At 42.0% G+C, this 19,217-nt stretch overlaps 1 protein-coding gene across 3 annotated transcripts in view; it reads right to left on the bottom strand.

The window, feature by feature from the left end:
- Window positions 1–1,160: 1,160 nt before the first annotated feature.
- The window catches only part of LOC118226409 (zinc finger MYND domain-containing protein 11-like), a 57,353-nt gene continuing 39,296 nt past the window's right edge, over window positions 1,161–19,217 (bottom strand). For all 3 annotated transcript variants that reach the window (XM_035416001.1, XM_035416002.1, XM_035416003.1), the window contains 12 exons: window positions 16,385–16,546; window positions 16,044–16,121; window positions 11,192–11,284; window positions 10,409–10,496; window positions 9,400–9,455; window positions 8,979–9,056; window positions 6,409–6,527; window positions 5,539–5,791; window positions 3,756–3,824; window positions 2,954–3,226; window positions 2,495–2,680; window positions 1,161–2,246 (listed from right to left, as the gene is read on the bottom strand). In XM_035416001.1, coding sequence (XP_035271892.1) covers window positions 2,124–2,246; window positions 2,495–2,680; window positions 2,954–3,226; window positions 3,756–3,824; window positions 5,539–5,791; window positions 6,409–6,527; window positions 8,979–9,056; window positions 9,400–9,455; window positions 10,409–10,496; window positions 11,192–11,284; window positions 16,044–16,121; window positions 16,385–16,546 — 1,578 coding nt within the window. In that variant the 3' untranslated portion in view covers window positions 1,161–2,123. The remainder of the gene's footprint in view (window positions 2,247–2,494; window positions 2,681–2,953; window positions 3,227–3,755; window positions 3,825–5,538; window positions 5,792–6,408; window positions 6,528–8,978; window positions 9,057–9,399; window positions 9,456–10,408; window positions 10,497–11,191; window positions 11,285–16,043; window positions 16,122–16,384; window positions 16,547–19,217) is intronic.

The raw sequence follows: 19,217 nt of genomic DNA on the forward strand, positions 1-19,217 counted from the left end.
GCAATGTTGATGAGAACATATGGGGGAAAATCAAAATGTACACATGCGTGGTCACGCATACACACACACACACACACACACACGCATACATACTTTCATGCAAGTACCAGCAATGTGTTAGACTGGAATGATTATACATCAAAATATTTCCACTTCAGAGAATAGCACAAATAGTCATTTTTACAAGGGATGGACAAATATAAAATAAGTTGTGGTTAGTACTGTACATTCAAGAATGTACAGATTCTGTTGCCCTTACATAAGAGTCAGTGGTGTTTTACATATTGACACAAAAGACACTTTGCAACTGTGATCTCAACCACAGGACAACTGTGTTCTTCTGGCCCACGTATGATGAGAAACTGAAAAATAAGCATTTACACTTCGCATTCACAATAAGACTGGCACAGTGGCTTGACATTGAAATGACTTGCTATTGGAAAAAAATGGAACAAAAGCTTTTTTCTTTATTTACATGTAGTGCAATGATTATGTGAATAAAAACAAGTCAAACACACACCGAGCGAGAGATGAGAACGAACGAATGGGCAGCTAAGCTGAGAAGCATAACTGCTCCAGCTCCCTGGCTAACTCGCCTGCAGGGGAGTGTGCCATCTCCTGAGCCTGCATGCTGACTCCAATTTCAGGAAGCAGGCTAATCTTACTATTTTTCAACAAAATAAAACTGGCAATTACATTGCCACTTGTATTCATCTTAAAAAACAAAATAAAAAGGGGGAAAACACCCCCGTTTATAAATGCTTAATTAACATTACATTTTACTTAACATAATTTAAAAAAGGTAATAAAAATGGGTCATATTTTATATTGGTCCATCCAAACCTGCCTGCCTTTTCAACCAGGAATTTTTTTAAAATTCTGTTGTGGCATATTCAAACTGTAATCACCATGCTAAGTACAATGATGGTGCTCATATAACAGGCACTGTCTTACTAAACTACAAGAAAACAGTGGGGGAAATAGCTGTCCCCATGTCCCATACCCAAGTGTCCCAGTACATCACACTGTAAATATCACAGTAACAATGACACTAATGACCACGCCCCCCCCCCCCCAACCCCCCCCGCCCCCCCCCCCCCCCCCCCCACCGCCACATAACAAGAAAAATAATCACTTAGCATTTCTTTTCTGATAGGTTAAACAAAGGTAGCATTTTGGCAGTTTCTGGGTTTGGGAAATAAACAATGTGCAAATGTTGAAAAGAAAGAGTAGCTAAAATATTTCAACCCCATCCAAGATCCAGCTCAGCAAAGATGTCTATATTCTCCAGAACTGTGTACCCTAAAAAATGGCCAACGCTAACTTTTTCCCCATAAAAATGACAGCATATTTTAGAAGCAACCAAATGTGCATAATAAAAGTCATTATTTCCTTTTAATCAGGTTTGAAACCTGACATCATAACCCTGTTCCCAAAATCAGTCATGGAAAGACTAAAGGAAGATGATACAATATTCTTTGAGAATTGGACAAACAAAAAATCCTTTCATTATACCTCATACCATCGTTACTGCTTTTAAAGCAATATAGGATTTAAAATCCCTGTTTCATCTTTAAAACCCTTATGGGTGTGTGTGTACGTATGTGTGTAAATACAGTATATGTATATGTGTATACTGTATGTAAATACACACATACAGAAACACAGTCATGTATATATATAAACCTCATTTATGCATATTTTTTGAAGGTTAAAATTAAAATTTAGGTAGACCTGTACTGTTGCAAAATGTAGATAATATGCTTTTTTGTAATGCTAACCTTTAGCTACACTCTTAAATAACACTTTCATCAACAGGTAGAATTATCACTTCGATCATAAGACAGGGAAAAAAACACTGTGTTCCAGCCATGGCTGCATCAAGTTCTTACTGTGATTTTTGTGAAGAATTTATACAGAGATGGAGGTAAAAAAAAATGGAGAAAGAGATGGAGCATGAGAGAGAAACAGAGAGAGGGGAAACAGAAGTCCTTGAGCACGATGCAGAGATTCTGTTGTTTGAAAGACAGGTGCAAATGGGATTAATGGGGGAAACAGTGTGTGTTCACAGAGCAGACGGAGGGTTGGGCTGGGCAGGACAGGGCGGGGTGGGGGCGGAGCCTTCATCTCTTCCTGCGGCAGGTGCGTTTGTGGTCAGCGTGCCAGTGCTCCTGCTGGCATTTGATGGAGCAGTAGGAGGTGTTCCAGCAGCAGTGGTACATGGCCTCCTCCTCGCAGTTGTAGCACTGAGAGACACAGAACACAGCGTGACTGCCAACAGTCGCAAACATTGCTAAGAACCTCCCTCGCACTCACTGTGCATGCACCAGACATGGATGAATGAGCAGGCAGCCAGGCTCTCAACTGCAACTGCCACAACCGTCGCTGAGCGAGAAGTCCATGTGACAGTGAGACACGTGGCTCAAGGCAATGAAGTGTGTGTATGTGTGTGTGTGTGCGTGTGTCTGAGGGAGAGAGCGAGAGAGAGACTCACCCACTGTTTCTTCTTGGTCTGGGAGATGAGCTGTTTGTGCTGTGACACCATCTTCTTCACCTCCTCCACTAGCTCCTCCTTGCACTTCTCCTTCACCTGTTTGCATTTTCGCTCCATCTCTGCCTGGACGCTGGAGACTGCCTTTGTCACCGCCTGCCTCTTCTCCTCTTCCATCTCCGTCCGCAACTTTTTACAAGACACATCATGGACATCTAGCATCAGAACCCATTGTTTACACTTAGGCTTCAGTAAATTCTGTTGTTTCTCTGTCACACACCCACCGCCCCCAGCACCCTGAGTTAAACAAGCTAGTCCATTGTGATATGTTAACCATTCATTCAAGGAAACCACCTGAATCTCAACAGAAAATAATTCAAAAATAATTTCTATGAGAAGATATGTAACACCAATCTTCATTTTTTTGTTTTTTTGGCAGAGGGGAGGTCCCCTCCCCCTTACCTTCTCCAGGGCCTCCCTGACCACCCGCTCGGTCTCGCGCTTGTTGTCGGCTTTCATCATCTCCTTCACGTCACTGAAGATCTTGGTGTATTTCTCATGGCACTTATTTTGGCAGGTGCCGTCGCTGCTGGTCTGGGTAGAGCGGTGCAGGGTTCGTGGGGAAGCCACGCTAGCCCGCTTGGTCTGGGTGGAGACTGACAGCTTTTCTGGCTGATGGGGCATGGAGGGGATCTCCTGGCTGGAGCTGACCGCCTCCATTTCGGGCTCAGGGTCCTGAGATGGGGGTGCAGATGGAGTCATGGGTCACAAAAAGATGACAGGGTGTGCATGCTTATGACACCACATGCACATATGGGAACTTGAAAAAACAGACCTCCCTGTATAAATGACGGTAATGCACTATTGAGTTGCTCTTTCGAATAGCTCTATTCTCAGTTATTTCACAGACCTACAGCACCTCTTTTAATTCTGTCATAATCGTCACTGTCAGAAGTGCACTTATGGGGACAGTGTGCTTGTCTGCTCTCTCCCAAACTGACAGGGTCTCACTGCAGCAATGAGACAGGTTTAAAGTTATAAGCAGGCTTTCCAAAATGGCAGAACGAGGTAAAAGGGAAAAGGAGGAATGCATATATCATGAGCTATGATATAGCCTTTCTTCCCTGGTCCTATTCTCCAATCCTGCCAAACCAAGACACAGTGTATGAAGCCCTGGCTTAACTGGTCTAGTCAGTCATTCCCGATATGTACAAGCCTGTATGTGTAAGATGGAGGACCGAACCACCTCGTCCACGCAACACACCTCCTCTTTGGGCTCGGGGTTCTGACTGCGCCGGCCTCTCTTGGGTTTGGGCTCCTGGCTGACTTTGAGCTGGAAATGACAGAAATGGATAGAGATTAAGAACTGTGTACGTGCAACACTGCATCTATAGAACTGTGCAAACTTTACGTGTCTACAACTACACATTTATACAATTGTACAATTATACAGAACCCTATATTGACAGCTATATAATTATGAAGCTACAGCTACAGTATAGAGCTACACAAAAATGCAATTCAGCAAAACAATGCGACAGAAAAACAAAAGAGTGCCATGAAAAAGTACTTGCCCCCTTCCTGATTTCTTCTATTATTGCATATTTGTGACACTGAAAGGTTTCAGATCTTTAGACAAAATGTCTACAAAAACACTCAACAAAGGGAACCCAAGTAAAAAAAAAACATATTTTTAAAATGATTATTTCATTTATTTAATGAAAAAAGTTATCAAATGCCCATCACCCATGTGAGAAAGTAATTGCTCCCTTAAACTTAATAACTGCTAGCACCACCTTTAGCAGCAATAACTGGAACCAAACCCTTACTATAATTTGATATCAGTAATTATAATATATATCATTTGAAATTTTAGCACACTCTTCTTTGCAGAGTTTTAATCTTCTTTGTAGGTTTTTGAGCATTAAATGCTCATTTCAGGTCCTGCCACAGCATCTCTATTGGGCTCAAGTAAGGACTTTGATTGGCCACTCCAAAACGTTAATTTTGTTTCTTTCAGCCATTCAGATGTGGATCAGAACAAAATTCATGGTTCCTTCAATAATGGTAAGTTGCCCAGGTCCTGAGGCAGAAAGCATCATTACACTGTGTGACTGTTGGTATGATGTTCTTACTCAGAAATGCTGTTTTCTTTACGCCAGATATAATGGGACCCATGTCATCCAAAAAGTTCCACTTATAACTCATCTGTCTATAGCATATTGTCCCAAAAACCTTGAGGATCATCCAGCAGCTTTTTTGGAAATGTGAGACAAGCATTGATGTTTCTCTTGGTTAGCAGTAGTTTCCACCTTGCTACTCTGCCAATAATCCAATTTTTTCCCAGTCTCTTATTGTGGAGCCATGAACACTGAGCTTAATTGAAGATATAGAGGCCTGTAGTTCTTTGGCGATCTTATGATCTTTTATGACTTTGATGAGTTGTCGCTGCACCCTTGGCAAAATTTTGGCAGGCGAACCACTCCTGGGAAGATTCACCACTGTTCCAAGTGTTCTCCATTTTGAGATAATGGCTCTCCCTGTGGGTCAGTGGAGACTCAGGGCCTTAGATAAGGCTCTATAACCCTTTCCAGACTGATATATTTCATATTTCAACATTTTTCTCACCTCTTCTGGAATTTCCTTTGATTGTGTTTCCCTTACAGTCTAATATAAAATTTTGTCTAAAGATCTGAAAAAATTCAGTGTGACAAATATGCAATAATAGAGGAAATCAGGATGTGGTTAATACCTTTTACACTGTACTAATCATGTTTTCATATCATGATATATTGTAGGCAACTCACCCAGGATTTCTAGATGTGGAAGTGAAAAAAGTTAATTTTATTGTGTAAGGCAATTAATCATTAAAAACTTTTTAGAGCAATAACACCAAGGATATATGAGAGAGAACAAGTAAGCCATGATGCAATAACAATCCTATAATAAGTAAAACATCTAATAATAATAGTAATAATAATAATAATATCTCCATTTCATATTAACACCTGGTCATTGCTAATACTGGGAGAGGGGTGGGGTCTCACCTGGTCATTGATAATATTGGGAGACGGGTGGTGTCTCACTTGCTCATTGCTTGTGGAGGAGATGCCTGACTCTGCCTCTTCCTCATGCGGTTCCTCAGGGGCATTCTTACTCTTCCAGAATCTTCCCTCCCGCAGGAAGCGCTGGTGGAGCTCTAGCTCCTCGCAAGCCTTCTTCCAGCCCGTGCTCCTCTTCACCTGGAGCTGCTGTGCGCTCACCTGGATGTCCTGAGTGTTCTCCGCCGGGATCCACGCCCTGCCAACGCACCCGTGCACAGGAGCGTGAACACACGCTCCTCTCTCTGCTCATAAACACCGCCCCTCCCTGCTCATGCACTCCCCTGCCTGAAAACCTGCTTCCTGCCCCGTCTCTCAGGTTCAGTACCTATTCTGTACCCCTAGCTGAGCTGGTGTGGGATAAAACCCAGAGCCTTCACCAGGGCTGATCAGAAGGCATAGTTTGGAACATGCCCTTTATTCAAAGGACACTTTCCCTGAGGCCTGTATAAACCATGCCATGGCTTCCCCTAAAACATCTGGGACATATCATCAGTGTACCATGACACATTCGTCCTTTCACACAACTGCTGTGCCTTTCTCTCCATTTCTCTCTTTCTCTCCCCTTTTCTACAGTACATAAACCAACTCGCTCTCTCTCTGCCATTGTCAATGTCTCCCTATATCTCTCTGTCTCACTCACACACACCCACACTTATCTCTCTGTTACTATCTGCCTCTTACCCACATGCTTTTTTCCCTTTTCCCTCTCTCTTAGACACATATACTCACATACATCCCTCTCAGTCTCTCTTTCCCTTGCCATTTTCCTCACACACCCCCATCCCCTTCTCTCTTTCTTTCTTTCCCTCTGACCTTTGATGTTGGTGACCGAAGAACCTCACGTCCACCTGGTTCTCCTCTCTCTGCAGAACCTTTGCAGGCCAGTATCCGAACCCTTTCATCTTAGCCCAAACCAGCTCATGGCTGGGTGCCTGAAAAAAAGCAAGTACAGGTAAGGCTGACGTGTTTTGCCCACATACAAGTCATGAATTAACTCTAAAATACACCTGTGCTTGAGCAACTTTGTCGACCCTTAAGCATCAGCAGTGAGCAATGGAGGCCGAAGAGGGTGCCCCTGCCCTCCTACTCTGTGTAGCAGATCTGGGTCAAATCCGTATTTGTTTTGGATTCAAATAATTTTCCACGCTTCACTGATCTTGTCTGGTGTATTGGAACCAATGAAATACTCTCAAAAAGTGCAAACCCTGCCTTCTGGTCATATTGGCAGGCTCAATTACACCAGGAAAGATCAACAGAACACAAAAAAGTATTTGAAACCAAAACAAATACGTATTTGACCCAGGTCTGCTGTGCAGTGTACCACAGATTTTCTAACCTAACCAAATGGTCAGCTCCTGCATTTCTGCTGTCATTTCTGCTGTCATGCCTTTGGAAAGTATTCAGACCCCTTAACTTTTTCCACATTTTGTTATGTTACAGCCTTATTATAAAATTGATTACATTGATTTGTGTTCTCATCAATCTACACACAATACCCCATAATGACAAAGAAAAAACAGGTCTTTAGAAATTTTTGCAAATTTGCTAAAAAATAAAAAACTGAAAGATCACATTTACATAAGTATTCAAACCCTTTGTTATGACACTCAAAATTGAGCTCAGGTGCATCCTGTTTCCATTGATCAGTATTGATGTTTCTACAACATGATTGGAGTCCACCTCTGGTTAATTCAGTTGATTGGACATGATTTAGAAAGGCACACTCCTGTCGATATAAGGTCCCACAGTTGACAGTGCATGTCAGAGCAAAAAACCAAGCCATAAAGTCAAAGGAACTGTCTGTAAACCTCTGAGACAGGATTGTGTCGAGGTACAGATCTGGGGATGGGTACAAAAACATTTCTGCAGATTTGAAGGTCCCGAAGAACACAGTGGCCTCCATCATTCTTAAATGGAAAAAGTTTGGAACCACCAGGACTCTTCCTAAAGCTGACCGCCCGGCCAAACTGAGCAATCGGGGGAAAAGGGCCTTGATCAGGGAGGTGACCAAGAACCCGATGGCCACCCTGACAGAGCTCCAGAGTTCCTCTGTGGAGATGGGAGAAACTTCCAGAAGGACAACCATCTCTGCAAAACTCCACTAATCAGACCTTTAAGGTAGAGTTGGCAGACAGAAACCACTCCTCAGTAAAAGGCACATGACAACCCGCTTGGAGTTTGCCAAAAGGAACCTAAAGGACTCTCAGACCATGAGAAACAAGATTCCCTGGTCTAATGAAACCAAGATTGAACTCTTTGGCCACAATGCCAAGCATCACGTCTGGAGGAAACCAGGCACCGCTCATCACCTGGCCAATACCATCCCTACGGTGAAGCATGTAAAAGTAATGTAAAAGTTACTCTCTGAGATCTGTTGGTGAGGAAGAGTGAGAGTGAATGGACAATTCTCTGGACTAACTTTTACATCAACTGGCTCTCCCCAGGGCTATGTCCTCTCTCCTCTCCTATATATCCTGTACAAAGACAAAAGAAAGTAAAACAGAGCAGAAACTTTTCAGTTTCCTGCTCTGTAGCTGACCCGCCTTTCCAGCCAGGTCCAGCACCTCCAGCATCCCGGCGGAGGATTCCTTTCTTTTTTAGTGCTCAAACAAAAATGAAACAAAAATCATAACTGCGCTCTCGGTGTTAGCTCCCGTTCTCGGCCCCTAAATGTGGAGAGCAGCACACCTTTAAGCACCTGGGCTGATTAGCTAACGCAGCCCAGGTGCGTGTGCTCTCTCCACCAGCCGGTGCAATCGAGACCAGTCCGCCTCTCCGGCAGACCAAATGCCACAGTGATATTTCATTTTTTTATTTTTAATAAATTTGCAAAAATGTCTATGCTTTGTCATTATGGGGTATTGTGTGTAGATTGATGAGAATAATACATTTTAGAATAAGGCTGTAACGTAACGAAATGTGGAAAAGGTGAAGGGGTTTGAATACTTTCCGAAGGCACTGTAGGTCTATTAACAGGAGGACCCAGTGCCATATTACAGTATATTAATATCCACAGAGGTGTGCCCAAGGGCAAAAACATGGTAATGCCTCTTAACAAATATTTATACGGTGGCATTGGAATTAGGTGTTTTGCTTCAACAGTGGATATTTAATTCTTGTCTGATATCTCTAAAAAGAAATGCTTCCTGTCACGAACAGTATTATTGACAGGCACTTGTGCTTGTTCTGTGTTAACAGACTATTAACACAGAAGTTCCATTTTGGTCCACCTATGCTCCCCCTATTCTACTGAAAACAGAGTTGACCATCTTTTTACTCTATAGAATCTGCAGCTCCAGCCGGGCATTGAGCTCAGAGCTCTGCTGTACAGGAAACAGGCCATGGTCTCACACAAATGCTGAGAATAGTAAGTAGGTACTCACACAAGGGTAGCAGAACCAATTATCAGGCCGAGCGTTGGACAGGTAAAAACAGTTTTTACAGAGCTGGAGCTCATTCAGCTGAGAGGAGACAAACAGTGGTATGTGCGTTAAGTGCATAATAAAACCCAGAGCAGCTCAATGCTGAAAGTTACACTGTAATTTCTTATGAGCTTTTTAGGTTTTGACTGATGAAGACAAGCTTGTTGTCAAAATGTTAGTTTGCAGTTTGTTCGTAATAAAGCTGAATATCAGTGAGCTCCACACGTATTCCTTCATCTCAGCTTAGTGCTCTCTTTCAGAGAAGCTCAGAATCAGAATGTTATTTGGCAGATGTACAGTGATCTCCTTTCGATTTAAATGTCCTCTTTCATCTACTGCTTTAGGCCCACAGAGCATGAACTTCATGGAGAAAGTACAGTACCTCATGACAAGTATCGCTGTACAGCAATCTTGCTATCTCAGCTTGGTCACTGTGCACTGCAAAAACAGAAAAGAATTTAGATTATTTTATACTTAAATTGTAGACATGTATAATTAATAGTAAGTACATTGTTTCAGGTGATTTCATCTCAATTTAAGGTGCCTGTAATATTGTGTTGAGGTGTGATGTAATGGTTTGGGACACAGGGCATTTGATGGTCAGCAAAGTTAACATAAAATCTTCAAACTTTACAACAGGGTATCGGATCTGGGCGACAGCTCCACATGGCAATGCATTATTGGCTGCAGCATCACCCAGGGAGGGAGGGGTTAATTCGGGTGTGGTTGACCATATCTCATCGATCACCAATGACCTCTGCTGGTCAATGGTCCCAACAAGCTGCAAGTGACACATCTTTTTTCCCCCCAATTTCTTAAACTTCTAGCAGTCAGGTGAGAGTCCAAGAAACTGAATATGCCCTCTTAGGCAGTACGCTACTAATGGGTTCACACATTGACACACTCACTGATACAAACTTAAACACTCTTCTTTTCTCTTAATATTGTAAGTTCTGTGTGTTGTCCTCTTGTTTGTCCTCCATCAAGGACCACGTTGGAAACAAGTGTTTAGTACACTTTTACGTGTTGTCATCTGGCATGTATTCTTACCTGTACTTTGTATACCCAAATAAAAAAAACTAAATGCAAAAAATCAAATTTCTCCAACTCATGTTTGTGCTCAACTAATGGACTGTGGTTTCAAAAGAAGCAGCAGCTTCAGAGGACAGCACCTCCTCAGCTGTGTTCTCCTGAATTGAGGCGAAGGTGGCAGCAATAGATGCAGCTGGTGAATATGACTGGGCTTTACACATTGTGGAAAGGGAATATTTCAGATTTGAGTCCATGTATATCTATAAAAGGAAGTTTAGTGAGGTTCCCTGAAAAAGGGTTTCCCCCACCAATAAAATAATGTAATGTGGTTTCTATGCTATCAAAGTATTGACTCTCACCTCCGAACAGAATGGCCGTGTTGTGTACAATCAGCTTGGCATCAGCTTTGAACTCATCAAAGTTCTTGTACTTTCCTTCGGTGACATTCTGCAGACAAACAGGGAAGGATACTGTGACTCACAGCACGCAACACAGCTGGGGCGCAACACAGCTGGGGCCCAAAAGAGGGCGATGTGCCACATCCCTACCCACCATGAACTATCTTATGCTAGTTTCAAACAGACAGGTCATACATGAGAAGTCACTCAGCTGGGAAAGGCTGTTGTCACTGAGGAGGTGGGTGGTCATGGAAAGAAACGTCCACAGACAATTTTCATAAAAAGCCTTTTTTTGATTCTGACAAAGTTTGAGCAAATGGATGAACTAGCTTTCCACCTCAGCTTACCACATGTCCAGTGTACATCACACTATATATTTTTATTAAACCGGAAATTTTAAATTAATGTCAGATAATGCATCAATATGTTAGGCCAATCTACAGGAACACCATCCACCACCTGGAAATAATTGGTAAATATTTACTAAATAGCTACATGTCTGGTTTAGATCCATGATGTGAAAACATTGTTTTGACATGCTTCCATAAACTAGTTTGTTAGAAAGCTACTGCATTAAAGCCTAGTTGTGTGCTGGATAAAGGTGTCAAAGTTAAACATTTCATTACTATCCTGCAGTTCCTCCTCGGCCACAGGGTAAGATGATGAAAATGTTTGGTAACCTTTGCTGTGAGGCCCAACAGGATCCACCAGGAGGCAGTGGAGACCCGGCCATGCAGGTCTTACCTCCTGTATGTTGGACACTTCCAGAGCAGTGTGGATTAGCCTTCTGTACATTGGATGCTTGGTGTCTTTGCCTTTCTTGTTCAGATCAACAGCCTGTGAGAGAGGCAGACACCAGAGCTGAGTGGGGTTTTACACCTGTCTTTAGTCATAGGTCCAATTATTACAGGCACAAACAGGCACTGCTAAGAGGACTTGTCACCGTGTCACCACAAATTGCAGAGTCGGTTGCAGGTGTGATTCATTGCTTAACATTTGGCAAAAAAATATGGCTGGCTTGGGCATGGTATGCATTAATCTAGGTCGCGTCATTTTTTTCCCCAAACCACTTTAGCACAAACCACGCCCAGTAGTTGCAACGAACGTTCAGAATGGATTCTATAGGTCAACACGATGAGAGCGCTGACCACGCCCTGTGGTTAAGAAAATAAGGCCTTACGATTAAAAAAAAAATGGCTTTTCCCTTTCCCCCCCCCTTATTTTCCTACACTGTGTTAAGTTAACTGCTTTCATGTGCATGGATTAAATCTAATATTAATCTGAATGCACATATTGAAGGATCCATGCCATGGCATGTCATTTGCAGCAAATCAAATAAACAAGTGGGCTGGTGAGACGTCTTCAAATACAGTTGACAGTCAAATCTAATCGCAGCAGAACAAGAACGTAGCATGCATTACATGTCAGTTTACTCAAATGTCTTCAAATAGCAAATCATGGAAGAAATCCAATGAATTGTAGCCAGCCAGCACGTGTTAAACTATACATAAAATACCAAACTCGGGCGGCTACACATCGTGTTGACCAATGCAACTACGGGGCGTGGTTTGCGCTAAATCTTGTTAACCAATGTTGGAACTACAGGGCGTGGTTTGTGCTAGAATGGTTTGGGGGAAAAAATGACGCATCTGACTGCTGTACCCAAATTTGGTGCATGGATATTCAGGTAATTGGCATTTCATAAAAAACACATTATCAATGTACAAAAATGCCAAGTTACTCACACATACAAGACATACACCGTCTTTAACTCATTCATTCAAACTGGCAAAATCTAGGCCTGCCATTAAAAGTAGTGCTATCAAAATGACGCCAAGTTACTGTACTACAAACAATATAGGCTATCTTGCCTCACCAAAATGAAATAAGCTGTATTCCAAAGCAATGCTACCCAATGTTTCCTCAACTGTTTCAAGTCACTTGGCCCTGTGTTTTTTAATCTTATCATTTTACATTGTCATTCAAACTTTGTGTCACATGAAAGTGTCAAATATTTGTAATTGCCTCATGCAACACATTTAAATTCATGTACAAAACTGCTGGTGAATACCTACAGGAAGCATATTCCTCCACAAAACATATGACAATTGGAAGTAGTAGAACTGGAATACTTGATAGTGGAGAATAGGAGCATGTCCCAGCAGGGCCGGCCCTAGGATTTTGGTGGGCCTAAACAAATCTGTTTGAGCGGGGTGGGGGGTGGGGGGGGGGGGGGGGGGGGGGGGTGGGGGTGGGTGCTGTTGGATTCTGTCGAGTGGAGGGGGGGGGGTCACTTGTTAAAATCCTTCTTGCATTACATTGTTATGAAATGTTCCGTTGCTATTCCATTTAAAACTTATACCGCTAGTTCCGCAATAGGGGATGAATGACATAATTACAAAAATAACGTTATTTACCTTAGATAAACATTGGATCGTGTGGCCCCCCTCGTGGTCGTGTGGGCCCCCCCCTAACGGTTGTGGCCCTAAACAACTGCATAGAGCGTTTATGCCACAGGCCGGCCCTGTGTCCCAGCAATCTTTGCTTTTGATAAAATAACAATAGTACGAGAGAAATGAGGAGAAATTATGAAACTGAGTAGTTGAAATAATATGCTTTTAGCAGAATGGGCATGTAGGTGAAGTTTGACATGATCACAGACTATAGTGCAAAGTAAATGAAGTGACCATGAGTGAGATGAGTTTCCTTATTGAGCGGTATATATATAACAGATGGTATAAGGAATCACTCATTAAAGTAGTGGGTGAAGTACCGTGTCATATTGCTTAGGAAATCTATTGCACTGGTGTACTTTTGTCATGTTCACTATTAATAGTTATAATTATGATTGAGTCATGATTTTAAATGTAATGTTTTAATGGGGAGTTGCAGACAGTACATACATAGTAATTGTTTGTATGTGGGTAGATAGAGAACAGGGCGAGGTAGCATGAATGTAGAAACGTGGCGTTTGCTGATAAGAACCTTTTCTGCAATAGCCAAGTGAAGAAATATAGTTAGTAGAAATGGCACCGTGGTCAGCTGGTGAAACTTTTTAAGAAAATAAATACATTTGCCATCATGAAATGCACATGGCTGCGCGTGAGCAAATATAAGTGTAAGAAAACAGTGTAAAATATGAAAACATCTGCCTGAGGGCGAGGTGGGATTCGATACTTCGACCTCTGGCTTTCCAGTGTGTAAATTTGGCAGTGCGCCACCATGACATAACTATTCAATGCGTGAAATTTCATGGTGAAACATGTCCGTGGTTTTAAAGAAGAGCACAGCTGAGCTCCGGTTGAATCCATATGGCCTGGCGATATTGTAGCCGGTTAAGTGAACGTGCAGATGGTATGTCATAATGCAGTGTGTACGTTCGGTGAACGCCAGGTAGATGTGGTGCAAAGACAACTGTTGAGAAGTAATAGACAATTATTAGTGAGCAAAAAAGCACGTTTAAGAAACTTGCTGGAGGTAGGGCTTGAACCTATGACTGCATGATCTGTAGACTGTGACATTTACCACTAAGCCCCGAACGGACTAGCTGTTGAAACTAGGAAATTTCTTGGGTGATAATAGAAGAGCTCCTGTTGAATGCATATGGCTTTGCAATATTGTATCCGGTTAAGTGAACATGTGGATGGTACATCATAATGCAGTGTATACATTCGGTGAACGCCGGGTAGATGTGGTGCAAAAGCAATAATTCAGAAGTAATAGACAATTCTGTGAGGAAAAAAGCAGGTTAAAGAAACTTGTTCCAGGGGGGGCTTGAACCTAAGCCATGAACAGACTAGATGTTGAGACTGGAAATTTTTCAGAGTAAAAAGATATGGCTGTTTTGCGTGTGCATGCGAGATTTTGATTGGCTCGTGTATGTGAAGGATTGGCTGGTGTCCGTAAAATGTCCAATGGGGAGACATTTTGTTTGTGGGATAGGCAGCAGGAGAAAGAAGAAGAAGAAGGAAAAAACGCAAAATCCCCTTAGTTTGGGGCTTTATTGTGTGGACATGTGAAGTTGTTTATGAATTCTGTCTGTTGAAATGGGGTGAGAATGTACAGAATTTACTATTTTTAAGGGTTGAGTGTCTGTGGCTGTTGTGGTAATTTCTGTGGGGAACCCGGAAAAGTGCCAAACTCTTGGCGCTGTATAGGTATGGGACATGCCGCCCCGCAAAGGCATAACTTGGCGGGATGGCATACCTGCCATCCCAATTTCAAGGACAGAATCAAGTTTACCAGAAATAAGCTGTCATGTAAGCTATTTTCTGTTTCTGCTCAGTAAGACTATAGAAAGCAACAATAAAATTACATCAAACTAATTAACATAAAGTTGGGGAATATTCTGTTGAAGAAAAACCCATACTATAAATTTGTTTAAAACTACTTTTCTACCGAATGTGCCTGGTAACCGTTAGCTTTATCAAGCCTACAGTTTGCAGTTTGTAGCACTTCAAATGAAAAAGGTCGCATATGTGAATGGTTTCTGAGTTCTCCACAAATGGAATAGCAAACCCAGCCTGTAACATTGTGCTAGTTTCTCAAGTTTGTGGCTGTTTTTAATTTGCCTATTCATGCGGTTCTTTTAGCTTAATGTTTACAAAGCATTAGATCTGTAGCGGCATAAATAAGCAGAGATGCTTAAATATTTTTTGTGAGTTTTGATGCATTGGACAAACTATTTAAAGGTTTTAACAGCTGGGAATTAAATGACACAAACACTGAAGACTGTGAATGAAATGAATGTCTGTATAGGAACACCAAGTTTATTTAACAGTCTGAAACACCAACTACCATCCAATATTTGTTAATTCAACTGTCACCCATTTCTTGGGTCAATATGGAAATATGAGCACCCACTGAATATGGTGAGCTTAGACCATTGAGGCGATACTGCTCTGGCAGGCTAACTGCTAAGCGCTAGAGACTTGTAATAGGATGGCACCTCCCACCCCAAGTGAGCTGGTGTGTTCCCAGGTGGTTTGTGATGGGAGGTTCTGTTTTGAAACAGGCCCAACAGGAATTCTGGATTTGCTAATATCTATAATGGCAGTAAATAAAGGTTTGCTTACTGACACATTTTAAAAGCTCTTGGATTGACTAACACACTAGACCCCAAATATCCTTTCAGAGGGCATAGTCAAAAACAAGAACGGTAATGGTAAAATAGCACCAACAATCTAGACATTTTACATATTTTATTTTCAGCAAACAATTACTGAATGCCATTCAATACCTCATAGTGTTAATTAGTTAACCAGTCAGGTAGCTAGCTGCCAGATAAGAAATAATTGGCCACAAGCTAGGCAACATCCAGCTAACTTTCGGCAAGCATAGCTACTGGACTACTAGCTACTGGGTACTCCAGATGGTCATGTTGTGGCTATTGAGAGAAACGAGGTTGAGGTTTGCTCAGTGGCAGCTATAGCAAATGCACATTATCAAATGTTCATATCCAGTCTAAAGAAATCTGATTACCCTCATGGGACATTGATTACAATACTGCTTTGTAGATTAAAAAAATATATATAGTTTTTTTAAGACAAATGTTTAGTGCAGTCATGAGAAGATGGGTGTTGTGGGGAAATCTCACCCTCTCCTTCATACGCTGAACGATGAATCGCAGATACCTGCCCATTTCCTGCTTATTCAGGATCTTCTTTTTACTCCCCTGTATGAAACAAATAAATAAATAATAAGAATAACATCTGGATCCTAACAGTATCATCTAATCAACTGATTCTGCTTCAGGAGCCATTGGGTTCATTTTTGGTCAGCTCCACCAAATTTCATATCCTCGGGTTCTAAGGCATGCTAAGCAGCACAGAGGGGTGGGCTATCCAACATTGATGTGTTCCACAGACTGGACCTAAGGGTTAGGGGTGGGAGGTGGGGAGTGGTGAGGTTTGGTTTTGTTGTTGAGGGCGGGGCTACCTTGCACACTGCACACTGCCAGTGGGCTCCTCCATCCCGAGGCTTGTATTCCTCGGACAAACACTTGAGGTGGTAGACACGGAAGCAGTTGTCACATGTCAGCACGTCACCAGGCAGGTGGCACTCAAAGCAGTACCAGTCGTGACTCTCGGCCTCCCAATCCTAGAAGACAGAAGGCAGAGAAGATCTCACCCCCCTCTGACCTCCCCACGCTGCCCAGGCTCCCTGCTCCTTCAACCGCTTTACAGAACAGCACCCACTCGGCTCCCCTTTGTGTACCATGTGCCTGTACTGAGGCCAACGGCCATTTTGGTACGCAAGTTCCACACAGGTCATACAGAGCCACTACCAAGGCAAAGCACTGAGTACTTCTTATTTCCATATTTGGTCACACCAAGTACAGCTGCACTCCCCCTTTCAACCAGAGTTACACTTGCCATGTTCCACAGCATCTCAACTGCAAATATAATTCCCCAAAACCTTCACAGCAAGAAAAATAAAATAAATTTAAAAATAAACACCCATTCTCATATTCCAGCCGTGCTAGTGGTTGTGTGCGCCAGTTCCTACACTGCATCTTTAATCTATACCTAAAAGAAGGTAATACTTGTAGCCTAGCTCCATGACCAACCCTGCAGAACTGATAAATGGCCCCAGATGACCCTGAAGATCTTCGAACTCCAATCAGGATTGCAGCTTGTGCCACATGCCTCTCAAACAAACTCTTTATAAAAAGTAAAAGGGGGCAAATAATAAATATCTCACTACCCCAGTGTCTCCAGAGAATACACAGGAAAGATATGACTTTGCAGAAGCTCGCTCTGTAGCAGAGGCATTCAGAACCCTGGAAAGGGGAAAGGGTGGTAGTTAAATCACGTGACTTTCTGAGTGCTGCACCTGTCAGACATGTAATTCACAATTTGGCCGTTCTCAGCCATAGGAAGCTTCAAAGTACTCGGCCAGCATAGCCCGGAGATAAGACAAGCAGGGACTGGGGGGTTACATCTCAGGTGTGAATGTGTGCGTGTCTGCGTCAGAGAGGACGTCCATGCCCCTGCTCCCTCCTCTTTTTCACTGGTTAAAATATGCGCTTTCTTTGAGTTAAGTTAGTACATTTTTTGGGCCACTTGGAAGGAAGAAGTCTTGTAACAGTTGGAAGTGGGCATCTGAGCCCTGCATCTATGTGTGGCGTTCTACGTTCCATCTCTGGTTTTTTTGGAATATTCGGCCGTCCTTTGGTTTCTGCATTTTGGTTTACTTGGGGACAAATGATGTGGCTTGGTATCTTCTTTCATTCAAGATATCTGCAACCTTTGTTAATTGTTTTAAGGTAGTTGAACCTCGTCTTTAGATTAGACGTGAATATTTGTTGTAACTTTATAAATTTCTTAATTTCCATCTGGTTTTGAGTTACATTTTGATAAAGGTTGATCCAAACAGTTTGCCCTGCCTATCAACGAATTTGGTGATTTGACTTGATAATTAATACCTTTGATAATAATTACCAAATTAAATAATTTTTCATGTTGGGTAAGTGAGGTGTTTTAACGAATGATGTACTTGGGTTTGGTTTAATGAGTGCTGGATGTCAGACGAGGGTGTTAAAAGTTGAAACTGCTGGGTTCGGAAAATTTAATATATTTTAATTGATGCTCACCTTGCTGACACACTATAATGATGTAGCTGTCACTCACCACCGTCAGTGAAGCCTACACTACTTTCAATCAGATATGGTTTTAAAACAAGGGCTCAGGCTAAGAACTGGCAATGTAGCACAATGGTTTTAGAACGGTGTGTGTAACTGGGTGAGGTCACAGGTTCGAATCACAGGCAGATGCACCGCATTTTGCCCTTAAGCAAGATATTTAACTTTAATTGCTTCAATCCATAAAAAGCTGTATACATTAACTATGTGTAAAAATACAAGATGTGTAGTTCACTCCGGATATGGGCATCTCTAAAAACTAGTTCTGGGAATTGTCACAATTAAGATCAAGATACACTGCCAACTGAAATACACGACTGCAACAGTGAGACAATCTGAGGCATGTGGTTTCTTGGACCAACGTAAAAGACGCCTCCTGATTGGGGGGATCTGTTCTCTCCTATCAGCCTGTGTCCACATCAGTCTCGCCCGGTTGTCACTCCATCTGTGTAAACAGCTGCAGCCTGGCCTGTCCTTCTGCTTTTTTCCTTTTATTATTTCTTGGCACGTGGACTCAACCTCTTCCGGGCAAAAACAATGGAACAAAAAAAACAAAGAGGTTACAGCTGAGTTCTCGGAATGAGGGAGAGAAAAAAAGACACACCAAAGCAATTACAATTCAGCCTTTCTGTAAGCAGAATCATACAGGGCCAATCTTGTACAACCACAGTCAGTACGCCCAAAAAATCCATGGCCTTGCAAACATCTCAACTGCGTTTTCACTCATCAAATCTATATATGTATGTATGCCAATGTTTACCAAATTCATTGCCAAATGCTAAATAGGTATGCAAATAAATAGTATTTACTTGGGGACAAATGATGTGGATTGGTATCTTCTTTCATTCAAGATATCTGCAACCTTTGTTAATTGTTTTAAGGTAGTTGAACCTCGTCTTTAGATTAGACGTGAATATTTGTTGTAACTTTATAAATTTCTTAATTTCCATCTGGTTGTGAGTTACATTTTGATAAAGGCTGATCCAAACAGTTTGCCCTGCCTATCAACGAATGGTGATTTGACTTGATAATTAATACCTTTGATAATAAATTAATTGCCAAATGCTAAATAGGTATGCAAATAAATAGTATTTACTTACTTTTTAACCCAAATATTCACGTTCATAC

This window comes from Anguilla anguilla, chromosome 4 (genome assembly GCF_013347855.1).
Source record: "Anguilla anguilla isolate fAngAng1 chromosome 4, fAngAng1.pri, whole genome shotgun sequence".
Classification (NCBI taxonomy): Eukaryota; Metazoa; Chordata; class Actinopteri; order Anguilliformes; family Anguillidae; genus Anguilla; species Anguilla anguilla.